The sequence below is a fragment of the Lissotriton vulgaris genome, chromosome 8 (genome assembly GCF_964263255.1).
Source record: "Lissotriton vulgaris chromosome 8, aLisVul1.2, whole genome shotgun sequence".
Taxonomy (NCBI): Eukaryota; Metazoa; Chordata; class Amphibia; order Caudata; family Salamandridae; genus Lissotriton; species Lissotriton vulgaris.
Window position 1 is genome coordinate 858,445,864 of NC_141696.1, and position 18,629 is coordinate 858,464,492.

Consider the following 18,629-nt stretch of genomic DNA (forward strand, 5'->3'; position numbering starts at 1 on the left):
GTGGTTAGACTACCACATGCATAGTGCATAGGAGTTTCAAGCACTCTGTGTCCTAAATCCTGGCTCACTGCATCAGTACATGCATACTGACTGAATAATTACAGTAGCATAAAAAAGACAGTGGGTGAATTCATAATTGATTCAGTTTTACTTTACTGCAAGGATTACTACATGCTACTGAAAGAGTTACTATGGCATTGCAAGAGCACCCACAGGGTGTTTGCTGTAGTGTTTTTAATACATACAACACATTTCAGCAATGCAGCATTCTGATTTCGAATCTGCTCTCAAACCAGAGGACAGAGCAGAAAAGGGAAAAATAAGCCAGTAGAGATAAACAAATAGCTCCCCCGGCTGAGCCTGTGGGACGTCCTTTCAAGATACAACTCTCTACTTCCCTTCTAATTTTTAAAAAGTATTTGTTTATTGGCATTTTAACAAATTACATAGTTCTGACAGTCATATATGTGACAACATGTATCATATTATTGCCATTTGGTTAAATCACATCAAACTTAACAACAAACCAAAGGGAAGCAATACAGTCTGGTTGCATATTTCACATTACAAATTAGGGCACAGTCTGCTGCACCATAGTATTATTATTCAAAGTCCGTTTACTCCCGGTATAGAGGGGTGTAATATGACTCAGTAGATACAACATCAGTGCAGCCACAATATTTACGTTGAAGGGGTAGCCAGAGTTCCCGCCTGGTGGGTGTCTGGTTCTGGGTCCTTGGCTAGTGGTACAGTGCAATTGTGAGCTGCCTTATAGGCAGACAGCCAATTCAGGAAGGGTCCCCATATATCCCTGGGCCTAGATGCCAGTGGTAAGAGTTCCCAAAATATATTTAGCTGTTCCTGGCAAAATGTGATGTCAGAGATCCATGCTGTGATGGTGGGAGTATTTTGCTTGCCCAATTTATAGCGACTCTGCGTTTCGCCAATAGTAAAGTCATGGTCAATAACCTGCGGCCACCGGCTGGGGTCCCTCGAACGGATTGGTGTCACTACAACGCAGGCTATTACAACGCCTGCTGTTACAACGCGATTTTTACATCGCATACCACTACAACGCATAGTGCTTTTAGGCGCTGGATAGTGAATTATTTAATTTACTATTCCAACTCCAGTCCCCGTGGATAGTAGGGAAGGTGTTGGATAGTAAATTAAATATATTCCCTATCCTAGAGCGACCCCAGCGCAATGCGTTGTAATGGTTTGCGTTGTAATGGTTGCGATGTAATGGTAGTGCGTTGTAATAAATGCGTTGTAAGTGATGTTCCCCCTCTCGAACATAACCCAGGAGTCTGACCTTGGATGAGGGGGGTATATTGACTCCCAGCATTTCACTAATATTTTGGAAGACCTCACTCCAAAATTTCGCCACCAAGGGCAGCTCCAGGCCATGTTGAGGAACGAAGCCTGAGAGGCCCTACATCTCCAACAGTCTGCTTCGGGGAGTAGCCCCATGTGTTTAAGTTGGATGGGCGTCCTATAAATGCGATGTAGGTACTTAAAATGTATATGACGTAGTTTGTAGTTAGGTGAAAGCATCTCTAATTGGTTGCAGCAGAACTGCCACCGGACATCTGATACAGGTTCCTCCAATTCGGAATTCCAACCCTCCAGGGCCCTTGGCTGCACCACCGGGGTTGTGTTTTGCATAGTATTGTACAATTGAGTAATGAGCTTACTTGGGGATGAGTGGGAAAGTATGAGTTCCAGGGTTGGAAGTGTGTCTGGAGGGGTAGGGAATGTGTCATGTAGTTTGCGACCAGTGCCCCTGATACTATAATATAACAGCAAATCTGAGAGATTGGAAGTCACCCCGGTTCTATTGTAGGAGGGGTAATCAAGGTACCATTAGGATATAAGTCTGCAAATGTGACTTAACCCAGTCTATGCGCCCGCACAATATTCCCTTTGTCACTGAGCGCTGGCAGCGGTGGATTTTGGGCAAGTGAAACAGATGGCGCATATAGAATCTTACACCCCGCCCTTTTGCAGAGCTTATCCCAGGCCCAGCATAGTGTTTCAGCTGTGTTTAGTGTCATTATTTGTTGTCTATAGGGTTGGTAAAGAGCCATATCTAATGGTGTCGGGCCACGTTGTCAGCTTCAACCACTTGAGGCTGGAAAGGAGTCGGGAAGATCCAGTGGTGTAGATACTGTGCCTGTGTGCAGAAGGCCTATAGAGCTAGATCTGGTGCGCCCAACCCACTCAGAGCCAATGGAAGTGTTAGTATTTCAAACGCTATACATGGCTGCCTACCCGCCCACACCAGGGACACCATCAGAGAACTCAGTGTTTTAAGAAGACTTGGGTTAGTTGTAGAGGAAGATTAGCAAATATATATAATAATTTGGGCAGGACAATCATTTTGGCAATTGCAATCCGATCGGCCAGTGAAACTGGTAGCTTAGACCAGATAACAATTTTTCCCTCTAGCCAAGTGATTATCCGCCCATAGTTCATGTCCTAGAGGTCCTGTAAGTTGCTGCTAAGCCAAATCCCCAAGTATCAAATCGGGTCCTTTGCCCACCGGATAGGATAGTCCGCTTCAAAAGGGTCCATCAAATGAGTAAGCGGAGGTAAGGTAGATTTAACCCAGTTTATTTGTACGCCTGATAGGCCGCCATATTTGGAAAGTTCGCGAAGTACGGGATTTAGGATCTCCTTTGGGTCTCTTAAATGTAGTGTAAAGTTATCTGCATAAAGCAAGATGATGAAGTCTCTAGCCGAGAAGTCCAATCCTCGTGTTTTATGATGTTGTCTGATTCTGGGGTCTAGTGGCTACATGGCTATGGCAAAGAGGGGGGTGAGAGAGGGCACCCCTGCCTAGTGCAGTGTGCGAAGTCTAGCAGTAGGCTGTGACTATAATAATCTACTTTATTTAATGAAGAGGGGGATTAGTCCTAGCCTGGCCAAAATTGAAAACAGGTATGGCCATTCCAGGGAATCAAAAGCCTTGGTGGCGTCCAGGAAAGCCGCCAAGGCAGGAGTTTGAGAGTCCAGATTATGTAATTCCCGAAAGAAAGGTCCTTAGGTTGTGTGATGTTAAACGCCCCGGAATCAAACCGGATTGATCGGGTCTGGCGATGAGAGGGAGGAGCAGTTGCAGTCTGTTTGCCAGGAGCTTTACATAAATGCTATTGTCAATACTGATGAGGGATAGGGGTATATATGAGTCACACTGGTTTGGGGGCTTGCCAGGTTTGAGTAATGTTGGAATAACTGCTTCCTGAGTGGAGGGAGGAAGTGAACCATTCTGCAAAGACTCCAGATAAATTTTCAAGAGATGAGGTGCAAGAATCGGAGCATAGCATTTATAAAAAGCAGTCGTCAGGCTGTCTAGCCCCGGAGCTTTATCAGTCGGGAAACTATTTATCACTTGCACTATATCATCAGTGGTAAATGGCTCCTCTAGGTATACCCTGTGAGCTCTGCTGAGCCAGAGTATTTCAAGTGAGTCTAGATAAGTAGTAAATTCACTGTCTATGTGAACTGTATTAGAGCTGTGTAGCGAGGAGTAAAAGCCAGTAAAATGATCATGAATCTTCTGCGGTCCTCTACTTGGATTATCCTCTCTATCAAGTAGTTCTGTTATATATTGAGAGCTATGTGAAGGTTTAAGAATGTTGGCCAGTGTTACTTCCCTTTTAATCTTTTACAACTTAATATATATACATCACTTTAACTGAATATGGTTAAAAACACCCATCCAAATAGATTACACAAAAATGTGGAAAAATACCAAGAATGTAACCCAAGATAGATAGAAGTGTCGGCCCAAGAGCCAATATGTCTCAGCATTGAAACTTTCTGAGTTTGCCAATATTTTCTTTTGGCTTAGTCACTGCTAATGTACGTGCATTTGCAGAGGCAATGTTGGAATTGGATGTAAAACTTTACCAATGCATTAAAAGGCGGCCAGTGCGGCTGCACACTGGCATTTTGGGTAATAAACCTCATTCTAAGATGAATACGGTGGATATAATTACATCGACAGCAGCCATCTTGGAACGGGATTCGCTAAAATAAAAGAAACTCATTTTTTGGTGGCCAACGTGCATGCATGTGCAATTCCAAATCAACTCAACGTTATTAAACATGCATAATTACTTAAAATAATTGTGTATATGCATATATAGCAGGTAAAATCGTGCATTACTATCTCATTAGGTAATACACAGCAAAATAAAAAATAAAAAAGTCAGATATTCTGTAAGCACAGCTGCTTCCAGAATAGTTCCTATAATTATTTTATACTAAGCCTGTAGTTTTGTTAACACCTTAGCTGCTTTGGAACGTCCAGCTCCAGTGCTGAACATTCCATTGCGCCGGTGCAGTTGGAACGTCCAACGGCCGACGGCAGCACTCCCGAGGTAGTGGTGCCGTCGGCCGCTGGACGGGCGCAGCGCTTAAGGGGTTAAAAACAAATGTTCATGATGACACTTTTCAAGTTCTAAGCATCAGTAGCCTCTCGTTTTTTAATTAAGCCCATAAATTTAACAAATCAAAAGTTCAAGACCACTTTTTCTGAATCAGCGCTTCAATAACCACTTATCTGCAAGTAGACACAGCCAATTGGTTATGAGTCCTATGCAACAAAGTTCGTTGTTCATCTAAAATAAGGAGCAAATGCAGACTATGTAATAGATTCTTTCACTTCTTTACATAATCTGCATGTGGTGCATTCAGAGGTTTTTGACTATTATGGAATGAAATCCAATGTTAACAGGCGACCAAAACGATAAACCATAAAAAATGTTTGTGAATTTGAGAATTTGGAAAAGCATGTTTCAGGGTACGTTGTGTTTTAAGCTGGGTATAATTACTCATCATAAGACAGGCATGAGAACGCCTTGCCAATTCGCTTTGGTCCTCAAGCGTTGACAACTTTGAATGTTCTTAGTTGAGGCATTTTTATATTCTCTCAGACTGGCTGATGCGGGTCAAAGCTCTAGCATGTAAGTTATTTAATGATTCCTCCAAGTATCATCTGTAAGATGCATTCAAATTGGAATTATCGATTTCTGACAAAAAGATACTATGGAGCGACTCTGCTGCTGTTTTCCAGAGTCTGTGGCACATCCTCCGAAATGTCCCCTGTCTTTGTTATTTGGGGAGTTATCATTGCGATGTTAGTTTTGGCAGCCACAATATTGTTTCATATATATTAGCCATGAGACTGTGAAGGAGCTAAGGGGTACATGCATCATTTCAAATTGGATTCGCAAATGGTACGATTCGCAAAAATCAGCCGTTTGCGGATGCTATTTGAATTTTTGGGATGCATTTTTTTTTTTTTTTAATTTATAGAGCGCGTAGTCACCCTGAGGTATCCCAGCGCTAAAAATCCCTACACCAGTGGGGGCAGGGGTAAAAGAGGGAAACAGCAATTTTGGACAGAAGCACTTTTAGACAGAAGCAATTAAAAATAAAAGTGGTTAAAAGTTGTTTTAAGGGAACAAGTGAGTTTTGAGTCGTTTCCTGAATCGTAGGTAGTTTGATTCTTTCCTCAGATCTCGAGGAAGGGCGTTCCATAGGCGCGCTGTGTGGATCGAGAAACGTCTTCCACCAGTGCGGGCTTTTTTGAATCTGGGCACGGTGATGAGGGACTCCTTGTCCGATCGGAGAGCTCTAGGGGCTTTATAGGGTTGTATGTATTTCCTCAGAACGGGGGGGCCCTGGTTCTGCACTAGCCTATGAGCCAGGCTTAAGGCTTTGAATGTTATTCGTTCCCTCACTGGAAGCCAGTGAAGGAGCTTCAGAGCAGGTTTGGCTGAAGCTCTGGCAGGAGTATGCGTGAGAATACGGGCGGCAGCATTTTGAATTTTCTGCAGTTTATTTAGGGCATTATAATGTTTGTTATTTTCGCAATTTAAGAAATCGCAAAATTGCGATTACTTAAATTGCGATTGCATTTAAGGAATCTCAAATTGAGATTCCTTAAATGCAATGCAGGAAACTTTAAAAAATAGCGAATTTACTCTTAGGGGGAGCAAATTACCATGAGGTTGAACCTCATGCTAATTTGCGAAAACTTTGAAAAATGCACTTTTGTACATTTTTCAAAGTTTCATGTTGTGCACACACATGCCCTTAGGGCATGTGTGTGCACAATATATGTGCACAGATCGATTTCAGGGGTGCAACAGGGTGTCCTTTGGACACCCCTGCACCCTTGAAATCGCATTCTCAATTTGCGATTCGCTAATTGCGAATCGCAAATTGAGAATGTCTTCCCATTCATTCCTATGGTCCTCTAGGCCCATAGGAATGAATGGGGAGCTATTCCTTAATTGCGATTCGCAATTTGCGAGTCGCAATTAAGGAATTTTAAGAAATCGCAATTTATTTAGCAATTTCTTCACGCATAGCCATTTGCGACTCCTTATTAGCGATTCCTTATTTTTCACTAATAAGGAATCGCAAATGGCAATGTTGATGCATGTGGGCCTAAGCCTCAGTACCTCGCAGTATTTTAATAACATATGTAAGAGTTAGAAGCAGCTTAGTACTCATTTTTTTGTATGGGCTCAAGGGTTGAGCCCCACAATGCTTTAGCTAACATTACCCTTCACATGCACACTCATGAGTGGCCATCTTGAAATGGTCAAAAAACATTTTAAGTAAGACTTAACCAAAAAACAACGAGGACGGCTGGCAAGAGATGAAAGGGTGGGGGGGAGAAAGTAGCGAGAGAAATGAAGGATGGGATACCAAGGAGTGAAAGGATGCATAATCTAATCAGAGCACTGAGACTGAAATGCTACTGGGTGGGACTAACACAAGAACACTGAGGAAAGCCACAGATAACAAAGCGATCAAATCATGACCAAGGCACTGAGCCAAAGCCCACCCTGAGTATGTGTAATGTGTTAAGAGACAAAAGGGTTTCCCAACAGACAGCTAAAACTGTCTGTAGTCGAGACCAAAAAAAGTTAATCCTCTATAGAGGCTGAAAAATGTATCTCAGTTCTAATTGTGAGTATGAACTTAATTTTAGACTGGTGCAAATTGCTTTCAGTAAAGGTTTTAAGGACAGTATAATTCATAAAGCAATAAATAAAGCAGACTTTTATTGTGGCTCTTTTTAGTGGGAATTATGGGGCAATCTGATCACTCACGAATATAGAGGAATATAGATGTTCTGTGATAGTGGATTGTTACCCAATTTAAACCTAGATAGCTAGAGGGATCAAATTGCCACTAACTCCATAACAATAAAGAACATGTAACAGAAATCTCCATTGCATTATAACACTTTTTTGTATTAATCACCATCACAATCTAGTGGTCTGTCATTATTTCAGCTAAACTTAGCATGCCATAAAACAATCTTATTTAAAGGAATGGAAATTAAATGACTTGAACAGCCCTGCCTGGTCAAGTCTGATGAACTGACTTACCTTTTACAGTTAATGGCCATAAGAGGAAGGACATGCTTTATGGCTAGGAAAATGAGCTACTGATATTTTCCTTACATGGTTCCTTATATGAAGTAGGGAGAATAAATAGGTTTGGCCCCTAGACATCATATAGAGGATGGCTCATATTATTCCAGCAATTAAGAGGTAATCAGATGTAAAACGTTAGTTAGAATATATCCTACTGGACCCTGAGACTTTCCTTTTCAAGTATTAAGATTTGTATGAAAGTAGGACATGGACAGAAACTAACTGCAGTGCGCTGTGAACATGAGCAAAAAGGGATTGATGGCTCTGTTAAATGGAGCCTTACTTACACGTGCATACCTCTAAAAGGCTGAGAAAGGGTGTCAGCAATTTTCTCATTCTTCTTGAAGTCTTCCTATCCATCAACAACCCATAACTTCAACATTACTGCTTTAGCTTATGTATATGAATCTTGTACCACTAGTGAGTTACCCAGTTTAAGCTTTCAGTAGCATAGCCCTAAAAGTTTAATTAGCCATATTATTAAATGTGATATTAAGTTAAACATAGCACTGCACTGATTTTCCCAGTTTTGCTATTCCTAAATTATTAATTGTTGTCTAATTCATATACCTCTCATTATTACTTAACACAATATTAAATAAAAGAATATGCAAATTGGCAATAAAAAAGTCTCCTACACAGACTACCTATAAAAGCAAGAAATTATTCAAAGTCACCTAACAATTACTCAGGTTTCTACACCCTACATGCATCCATCGCTCTCACCATACCCATATCTACATTTTGCCAACTAACGTCAATTAAGCAACTTTTCACAATGAGTAATTTAAAGTCTTCCGATACTTAAGATGGTCATCAATTTTCCTTCTTTGTCGGCTAATCATCCTTTTGACATTCCCTTATTTAGCCTATCTCTAATGGTAACTCTGGATAATCTGATCAAACTATATAAGGAAGGTTGATAACACTGAATTGCAGGACATATAAATATATATAACTACATAGATTGAGTGGAGGCAATACTTTTTTATTGAGCAAGCACAACTTATTTACAGATGGTACAAATGTATATATTCTTTCTCAACCTTTGACCTAATGCATGAACAAATATACATTCATACCTCAGCTCGGCCCACCATAAGCTCTGACCATTTCTGCCACCCTGGACATTTGTCTCTATTCTCAAAGGTGGTTTCATTTGATCTCCAGCAGCACTGTTCATGACTATACCAAAAGGCAGACAGGCAGAATCCTTCCTTCAGGTCTGTCATCCAATCAACTGCAAGGTCTATCACCCCGGCCAGGGCACCTGCCAAATTGTGATAAAAATATTTGAACATCCACTTAAGCAGTATTTTACATAACACAAAGTGAGAAGAGAAGAAAACATAAAACAGGGAACGTGCCTCAAGCTTCCCAAACATTAACTCGCTTATATATTTGACTTATTTACTGAAGTCAAAATTCAAATTCTGAAATAACTGCTGTACAAAGAGCCAAAAAATAAATAAAATAAAATATGACAAACTATGAAGATAGAGCCAATCCAGTACTTTGACTCATGTGGCATGTAAGATCTAAAGGATTACTAGGTGATAAACAGTGTCAAAGTCTTCAGAGTGGTCATGGAGGTGTCAAGCAGAGTCTGTATTATTATCATCATAATGAAATTATGCGGAATAGTAATGACAGATGCTGTAAACCCGGCTGTGTGGAATCCAAATTATTAACAAATTATTGGGCAGCAAATCTCGAAAAATTTGAAGAACGGAGATATGGCAACAATATCTAGGAGACAGTCACGGGGGGTGCCAGGCCCTGCAATCACAATGACCAGGCAACCCCCACCACTGACACCTACCCCACTTTTGTTTTGTAATTCATTTTCCATCAGGAATCCAGGGCCCTCTGAGTCCCACAAGAGCTAGGCTAGGGATCAAGGTTATCCCTACCCTGCCCCCAAATTCCCTTTTTCAATAAACTTTTGAGGACAAGGGGGCAAGCCTCTAAGTTCTGTAATGGCTGCTGCAACATTTCTTTTCATATTGTAATAAGGTAATCAGAGTTGAGCTCATTCTGAAAAAGCCCTCTCACCCACTAAGAAGGCTTGAAGGTTTGAATTTCTGCCCAACAGGCCACTATACATTTTTAACCTTTTTAATTTCTCAAAAAACACTTAACGCAGTCACATCAAATCACAAAGAGCACATTTTCCGTGTAAAGAACTAGCTTTCTGTCACATTTAGAGTAATTAAATTCAGCCATTGTGACTGTAGTGCTGTCTAAAATTTCCTATTGAAATTGAATGGCTAAATTGCATTTTATAACACCCCTTTTTTCTCAACCCCCAGTTGATGGATCACCCCAAAACTTTCAAGGAAGGAGCAGTGTTGGATAAACTTTTTGAAACTTTTCGTGAAATTCGTCAAATGTTGCCAAAGTTATTAGCAAAGAAAAAAACACTCTTCCTATGGTAACTAGGTCCTAGCTACAACTACACAGTGATGACCGCCACTGTGTTATATATATATATACATATATATATATATATACATTTAATACAAAGCATTCCTTACGGGGAAATGCTGCGTATTAAACGCATCTGCAGCACTGAGGAAGATTGTAACATCGCATAAGCAGCAAGTAGGAACAGGTTCCTTGATAGGGGAATTGCCGCTAATGTTTTTGACAAAGCCATTAACAAAACCAAAGCGATGGTTAGAGAGGAAGTCCTTTCATATAAATCTAGTCAAACCAACGAGGCACTGGATTTATAATCACAACCAACTAGAATGATCCTCACTTTTAACCGACAACATCAGGCACTACCTAAAATACTAAATAGGAACTGGGGGCTTGTAAGGAATGACCCAATCTTGGGAGACCAGAGCTAACATATAGAAAGATCTATGAGCAATAGCCTGGTAAAAAGTAGCGCAGAATTGAGAACCTCGGGCAATTGGGCTTACCGCGTGCAAGAGGTTTTTCAGATGTCCCATATGCAAAGTGTGTAGATTTGCCATCAACAAAACATGTTACACCAGCCCATTCAAACCAGATCCGGTACCTATTAAGAAAAGGCTTACTTGTAAGACCGAATTCGCTGTTTATGTGCTGGAGTGTCCCTGTGACCTACCCTACATAGGCAGTACTAAACTGCTGGTACACAAGCGGATATTCCAGAACATAACAGCCATCACTAACAGCGATCCAACCTATCCAGTGGCTAGACACTTTGAGAAGACTCATGGTGGAAGCCCAGAAAACCTCAAATATTTTGTCATTGACACAGTTTTGCCACTGGGGAGGGGAGGAAACTGTGAGGCCCAGTTACGCTTACTGGAAACCAGGTACAATTTAGAACTAGTTACAAAAACTCTGTTTGAGCTCAATGCAAGTGAAGACTTCTTCACTTACTTGTAATCAGTTTGTCCTTTGACTTACTTGCACATAGCTGTTTTAATATTACATCTCTTTTTAACTATTCAGCCCCTTAGCTACATAGTTTTTTTAGCCCTTATATCTACAGCACTTAGCCCTTTTTGAACTCCTAGGGGTTCAACAGGGTGAAATGATATGCACTGACACTCATTACACTAATAAGACATAGTAGAGAATCTAAGCCCACTGTGGGCACAATTCTGTGTATTAAAGTAGATTAAATACAGCGGATACTACTTTAATCAAAACCAGTGAAAGAGTGAAATTAATTGACCCTCATGGTAAACAAAGCCATGCATTGACATGGAGTTGTGAATTTTTGCCATATGGATTGTTTTATCACTTTATCACTTTATAGCTTTGCTATTTTTACACTGTGTTTTATACTTGCAAGATCTAGCGTATAGATGCATTTTATTAGAGTCAAATTAAGTTGTTAAATTCAATGGTATTAATTATCCTAATATTTTTTATAACTATGAAATATTTAGCGATTTAAAACCAACATATTTGTAATTTTACCTGTATGGTGAAAACTTAGGGGCCGATTCCGATCCGGTAAAAAGCGCTCCGAATAGCTGTTCGAAGCGTTTTTCCCATACGAATCGTACCCTGCAACGTCCCCCGTACGTACGACGAAGTACGATTCGTACCAGGAGCTGGACTCCGTACGAATCGTACAGAGACCGTACAAATCAAATCCCCGTACAAGTCTCACTCGAAACCTGCTGTACGCGACTTCTGTACGGTTCGCGGCTGGTTTATACGACCCGGCAAGTACGATTCGTGTCAGGTATGCACTGTATGACCCTTTTTCTACGGGAGCTGAAAACAGTCGTAAAAGCAGAGTTCGCCCCGAAATAGGTACGGTACGGCCCCCCCGTGTACGGCGCATCCCCCCCATGATCGCAGGGGTACGGCGCGTACCCCTGCGATCATGGGAGGTACGCGCAGTATACACAGCATACATTGGGTAAGCACCGTACCCCATGCACGCAGGGTGTATGGCGCGTACACCATGTACGCTGGGTGTACGGCGCGTACCTCCCATGATCGCAGGGGTACGCGCCATACCCCTGCAATCATGGGGGGTACATGCCGTACGGTGTGTATGTGATTGTGTGCTTCTCCGTACAAATCGCCCTTACCTGACGTGGACACTGTGCCTCGCGTCCTGATACCCCGGTCTGGATCGTACTCATCGGGACATACGGCGTGTGTACGAGTCGTACGGAGACGGCTCCGGACACAAATCGTACAGACGGTAATTTTACTGGATCGGAATCGGGCACTTACTGGGAATCCTGTTGCGGTGGTTTCAGCATTTTTTCTATGTCTATGATGTAGCAATTTGTGTGATCACGAGTGAAGCACTAGCACTTTAAATTTGGCTGAGGCAGTACGCAACGCGTCATGTCATCATGGCCTTTGGGGAGACTGAAACGCGCTATTGCAGCCATGCAGGGTAATAAATAAATTCAATTTGCACCAAAAACTGGTCCGCGTTTGTCTGTTCCAGAGAAGCTGGTTGTTTCGAGACAGAGCAGAATATATACACACACATATATATATATATATATATATATATATATATATATATATATATATATACATATATATAGTCATATAGATGTATAAATTATCTCCTGGCGGTCGCCAATAAGTAGTTATAGGCAGTATAGAGCCTTGTTTCCACAGGAGAAGCGTTTTTGACTTGCCTATATCTTTGGCACCGTTTGACTAATCTTCACATACTTTAAAAAACAAGTGTGCTGGTGATTCTAGTTGTGCAGGGAAAGTTTAGGGGTGATCCATAAAGCGGCAGCTGAGATAAAAGGGGGGGGACAAAAAAAGTGCATTTTCCATGTAAATTCCCATAGGGATTTTCAACACGACTACAGCCCAAACTGCTGGACAGAATTAAACCAAATTTAGCAGAAAGTTAGTATTTGGTCCAGAAAGCTCACTTTTTGATATTTGGTGTAAGTCTGTTCAGTAGTAGTAGAGTTATTAACAGAAAATCAAATTTGGATATCTAGAGACGTTGATCCTCCACGAATATTGACAAGCTTGAGCATAGATCTGCAGAGCTCTTATTGGCTGCCAATACTTCAACCAGGAAATCTTGGCAGCCATCTTGGGACTTGGCTTCAGCAGAGTCCCCCCAAAAAACCACACAAAATATGAAAAGGGGGCAGGTTACGAATACCCTAGCCCCTAAGCATTGGTCCTGGGGCCCCACAGAGCAACCAGAAGGTCAAACAAGCATTTTTTTTAATTAACAGCAAAATTCGTTAATATTTGCAGTGAATTTAAAAAAAAACAAGCGTGGTCTCCCACACTTGTTATAATTGTAGTCCCTGGGTGGGCCATGTCTCAGAGTCAAGCAGACTTTCATTATAAAAATGGAGGGGTACACACAAGGCCCCCCTCCAAGGGCTTAATATTGCCCCGGGGATGTCTACCCTCAGGGGCTAGCTGTTGGCTTTTGCTTGGGGTGTGCTTTGACAGCTCCTGTCAAGCGAAAGCAAACACTCCATTTCCAGCAGGAGATGTCAAATTGCTACTGCTTGTTGGAAGTGGAGTTTTCATCTCTTTCCCTGCCCACAGACATGCAGGTAGGAAAAGAGATGAAAATATTGCTCTTGCATGCAGGGAGCTGCATTTCCAGCAGCTCCATGTGTGCGAGAGCAATGACGTCTCCTACAGGAGGTGGGGAGCCAGCTGGGACCACAAGGGCCTTGTGGTTCCCCCGCAGTACCCAACGTGCACACTGTACCTGTACTCTGTTTTGCAGTTCGGTCATTTGGCTAGTGAGTGTGGTGCATTCAGGTTTAAGATCGATAATGGAAATCTCTACTTCTTTGATCCGGTCCGCCAGATTATGGTGTTCTGTACAAAGGAGACCTAAGCCCATCGAGACTGTGCCAATGTTTTGTTGCAGGGTGTTTTTCGCATCCTAAATGGTGGCCAGGATCTTGTCCAGTTGGAGACTTATAGGGTCTCCCACCTGAGCCACCTCATCACTTTCATTGTCTGCATCTTGGGGGGGACCACCTGCATCAGGCGAGACCCCTGTTGATTTAAGCTGTGTCTTCCCCATCAGGGCTGTAGCATCTGGTATATGCTGGCCAGTACAAGGTACTCAGTGAGGGGAGCACACCTCCAGCGACACGGCTATGAACTCTGTATGTCACGGCAATGTGCAGCAGACCTCGCTGAGCAGATTCAACAATGCCTTAGACCTACTGCCCCTTCATCGTGCCCCACAAGGAGTTGTGCAGGGAATCCACGCCCGTTAAGCACATAGGGTTGTGTAGCTCTAGACCAAAGAAGGGTGGCAGGTAACAGCCACCTACTGTTTGCAGATCTAAGCACTTTCGATATCCTTCCAACTGGCCTCAACTTCACAAGGAGGTGTCAGGTTTGGAGCGTAATATGGGCAGGTGCACAGTCATCAACAGTTGCTTATTAAGACCAAGGTTTGGCGGGGGTGCCGCTGCAGGGTGATCTTAAAGTTCTGTGCCCTACATACCCGAGAGGGGCACTGCACAAGTCTTCGTTCCTGCGCGCCCCCCAGGGAGCAATACGTCAATGGTTTAATCCCATAGACTCACCGCCGCTCCAGGGGTTTCTCTAGTGAAGTACAACACTTCTGATGCCTTGTATCTGCAGTGGTGCACTCTCGTTGTCATTGGACGTGCTTCTTGTGTCGTAGCAGGGGGCGCCCTCCAGATGCTGCAGGTTAGTTCTCTCCAGTCCTCTAAGGGGCCACTCCTGGGTGCCAGCACAATGCCTCTAATATTTTACCCTCCTTTAATGGCAAGCCTCCTCCGCAGTTGCAGGCGTCTAAACCATCCCCTCTAGTAGCCACATCCGCTACTACAGGGGGTATTGCAGGAAGCGGTCTTTATGCACCGTTCCGAGCACCGTTCAGCAGTGCTGTCTCTTGGGCCTCCAGGCCTCAGCTGTCACTCATTAGCCCTCCATAGTCCCCCCAGGATCTCACCGCCAGGCCCCTCAGGGCATTGCTGCTCTTCAGAGCGCAGGTCACCAGCATTCAGGTCACCTCCGGCCTCCTTCAGGGGCTCCTCTCGCCCTCAAGTGCCCCGGCAATTACCCAAGGGTTGCAGTCACACGGGGGGCGCATCGCTCCGTCGTCTTCAGGAACAGCCTTATTCTGGGCCGCCACCGCTTGCAAGGAAAGGCCTCCCAGGTCGCTTGCAGCTGATACCAATGGAGGCCTCGGCCCTTCCTGACGGACAGTAGCCTCGCCCGACCTCACAGGAGACCGCCTCGGGGTGAGAGCATGGGATTGTGCCAGCAAAGGGCCGATGTCACTCGATACCAGGGGACATGACGGGCCTCCCATGGAGATAAGTTAAAACATGTCCGATGCGACCACCATCATTGTCACGCCCCCCCATGTGATGCTAATACATTTTTAAAGAGCACATATACCCAGGGTTGTCTTGGCGCTGAATCAGAATAATGGCCAGGGACCTTAAAATGAGACTAGTTGTTAAAAAGCCATGTTTTCAGCAGTTTTCTAAAAGTCAGCAGGGTAGAAGCCACTCTAATATTTATAGGTAAGCTATTCCAGCATTTAGAGGCTTCTGAAGCAAAGCAGCTATCCCCCTCCAACCCCACCCCCATTTGAGTCTTTTAAATTTGGGCCGGTGACCATTATGGAGCTTTTAGATCACAAATCCCTGCTGGGCACATACAATGCTAGGGATTGTCTGAGATGTTCGAGGCCAGAGTCATGGAGAGTTTTGTAGGTAAGACAAAGTGCCTTGAATTTAATTTGATTACCTACTGAAAGCCATTGGAGTCCTTTGATGGCTAAATAAACTGATTGGAATTGTGGAAGATTAAGAAGAAGTCTAGCAGCTGCATTGTGAACACTCTGCAGTATTTAAGAAGATGTCTAGCGGCTGCATTGTGAACACTCTGCAGTATGTTCAGACATTGCTTTTGGAGTTTTACGTATAGTCCGTCACAGTAATCCAATTTGGAGAGGATTAACAGTGTAATTACCTTTTTCTTCGAATAAGGAGGAATAAATAGAAGGATTATCTGATTATTCTGAGGGTGCTGAAGCTTGAGGAAATGAATGAGTTGATGTCCTAAAACTTAAGTTATCGTCTATTAGGACTCCTCGATTTTTTTACTTTTTGGACGGGTGAAGGAGGGGCTCCTAGTTCAGTGGGCAAACAGGTAGGGCTCCAGAATTGTGGTCTATTACCAAAAAGAATGACATTGATTTTATCCGAATTCAATTTAAGGCAGTGTTTGCCCATCCAGTTATCCATACCCCTGATACAGTTGTGAAGCTGGAGATGAGTGTCATTGACATTGTTGGAAGAAGACAAAATGATTTGCGTATCGTCGGCATACGATGTGGGTGGGAGGCCAAAAGAACTAATAAGGGATGCTAATTATGTTACATAGATGTTGAAAAGTAAGGGGCTGAGTGAGGCCCCTTGCCGCACAAGGAAGTGAAAATGGCTTGGACGTATGGTTGTCCAGCATCACTGAATGTTCTCTGCCCATGAGGAAGGACCGTAGCAGATCAAGAGCTTTGTTATTAAAGCAGAGATGTTTAAGGCAGAGGATCAAAGTGGAAGGGTCCACCGTATCGAAAGTAAAAAAGAATAAGGGCTGCCGCACCTCCTCTATCTAGGACGATTCATTACTCGTCTATGGCTTTGAATAATGCAGTCTCCGATATATACAGAAAATAGTTCTAAAATATTAATGAGATGGCATTTGACCATAGTTCGTGTTCATGCATTGTTTAGCTCGCCGCCAGAATGTTGGCGATGTGGGAAAGAAAGGGGCACCATGACCCATATGTGGGGCACTGTGAAATGGTTCAGATGTTCGGAAAAACATTATTTACACAAATCAAGAAGATGGGAAGGCCAGGAATTCAAATTTGACCAATTGACTCTGCTCTCGGGGGATACAGGGGAAATTCACTACATTAACTATTTGTGGGAGGAAGCTTATTACACATTTGCTTGTAGCTGCTATATTAAGTAGGCCAATAATTGGAATCACTGACACAATTTCGACCTCCAAAATATCGACCTACAGGAATATCGAGTCAAAAATATCGAGGGCAAGAATATCAACATCCTATCTACAACATGGTAAGTACAAAAATATCGAAAAAATAATATAGATGTTAAAAATATCGATGTTAAAAATATCGGTTTTTTTTTTTACATATAAATGTAAAATAAAGTAAATAACACTAATAAATAAATTCTACGTAGTTAAAAGTATCTAATAATGTTTAAAATTAATAAATAATACATATATAATAATAAAACATTATTTAAATATATACAGTAAATATATAATATATATGTACTGAACAAAAAGTTGTAATAATTATTTTAGTAATTTATAAATTATTAAAATATATTCTAAATTACAAATACATTTACAAACATAAAACAATAACATAAATAAAATGTAAAAAACATACAAAATTAAATATACTTTTAATATTTTTACAATTAATTATATAAAACGTTGGATTGCGTAAGGGTAAAAATTACTATTCCCACTCCAGAGAGTGCAACAGTAGGGAAAGCATTGGATAGCGTAGGGGTAAAAATTACTATTCCCACTCCAGAAAGTGCAACAGTAGGGAAAGCTTTGGATAGCGTAGGGGTTAAAATTACTATTCCCACTCCAGAGATTGCAACAGTAGGGAAAGCATTGGATAGCGTATGAGTAAAAATTACTATTCCCACTCCAGAGAGTGCAACAGTAGGGAAAGCGTTGGATAGCATAGGGGTAAATATGACTATTCCCACTCCAGAGAGTGCAACAGTAGGGAAAGCGTTGAATAGCGTAGGAGTATAAATTACTATTCCCACTCCAGAGAGTGCAACAGTAGGGAAAGCGTTGGATAGCGTAGGGGTACAATTTACTATTCCCACTCCAGAGAGTGCAACAGTAGGGAAAGCGTTGGATAGCGTAGGGGTAAAAATTACTATTCCCACTCCAGAGAGTGCAACAGTAGGGAAAGCGTTGGATAGCATAGGGGTAAAAATTACTATTCCCACTCCAGAGAGTGCAACAGTAGGGAAAGCTTTGGATAGCGTAGGGGTAATAATTACTATTCCCACTCAAGAGAATGCAACAGTAGGGAAAGCGTTGGATAGCGTAGGAGTAGAAATTACTATTCCCACTCCAGAGAGTGCAACAGTAGGGAAAACGTTGGATAGCGTAGGAGTATAAATTACTATTCCCACTCCACAGAGTGCAACAGTAGGGAAAGCGTTGGATAGCGTAGGAGTATAAATTACTATTCCCACTCCAGAGAGTGCAACAGTAGGGAAAGCGTTGGATAGCGTAGGGGTACAATTTACTATTCCCACTCCAGAGAGTGCAACAGTAGGGAAAGCGTTGGATAGCGTAGGGGTTAACAATTACTATTCCTACTCCAGAGAGTGCAACAGTAGGGAAAGCGTTGGATAGCGTAGGGGTACAATTTACTATTCCCACTCCAGAGAGTGCAACAGTAGGGAAAGCGTTGGATAGCGTAGGGGTAAAAATTACTATTCCCACTCCAGAGAGTGCAACAGTAGGGAAAGCGTTGGATAGCGTAGGGGTAAAAATTACTATTCCCACTCCAGAGAGAGCAACAGTAGGGAAAGCGTTGGATAGCGTAGGGGTAAAAATGACTATTCCCACTCCAGAGAGTGCAACACTAGGGAAAGCGTTGGATAGCGTAGGAGT

General features: G+C 42.4%; 1 protein-coding gene across 1 annotated transcript in view; it reads right to left on the reverse strand.

The window, feature by feature from the left end:
• CLCN4 (Cl-/H+ antiporter 4) overlaps positions 1 to 18,629 on the reverse strand; it is a 301,238-nt gene that overhangs the window by 101,086 nt on the left and 181,523 nt on the right. The window contains exon 5 of the mRNA XM_086934785.1: positions 8,549 to 8,736. Coding sequence (XP_086790911.1) covers positions 8,549 to 8,736 — 188 coding nt within the window. The remainder of the gene's footprint in view (positions 1 to 8,548; positions 8,737 to 18,629) is intronic.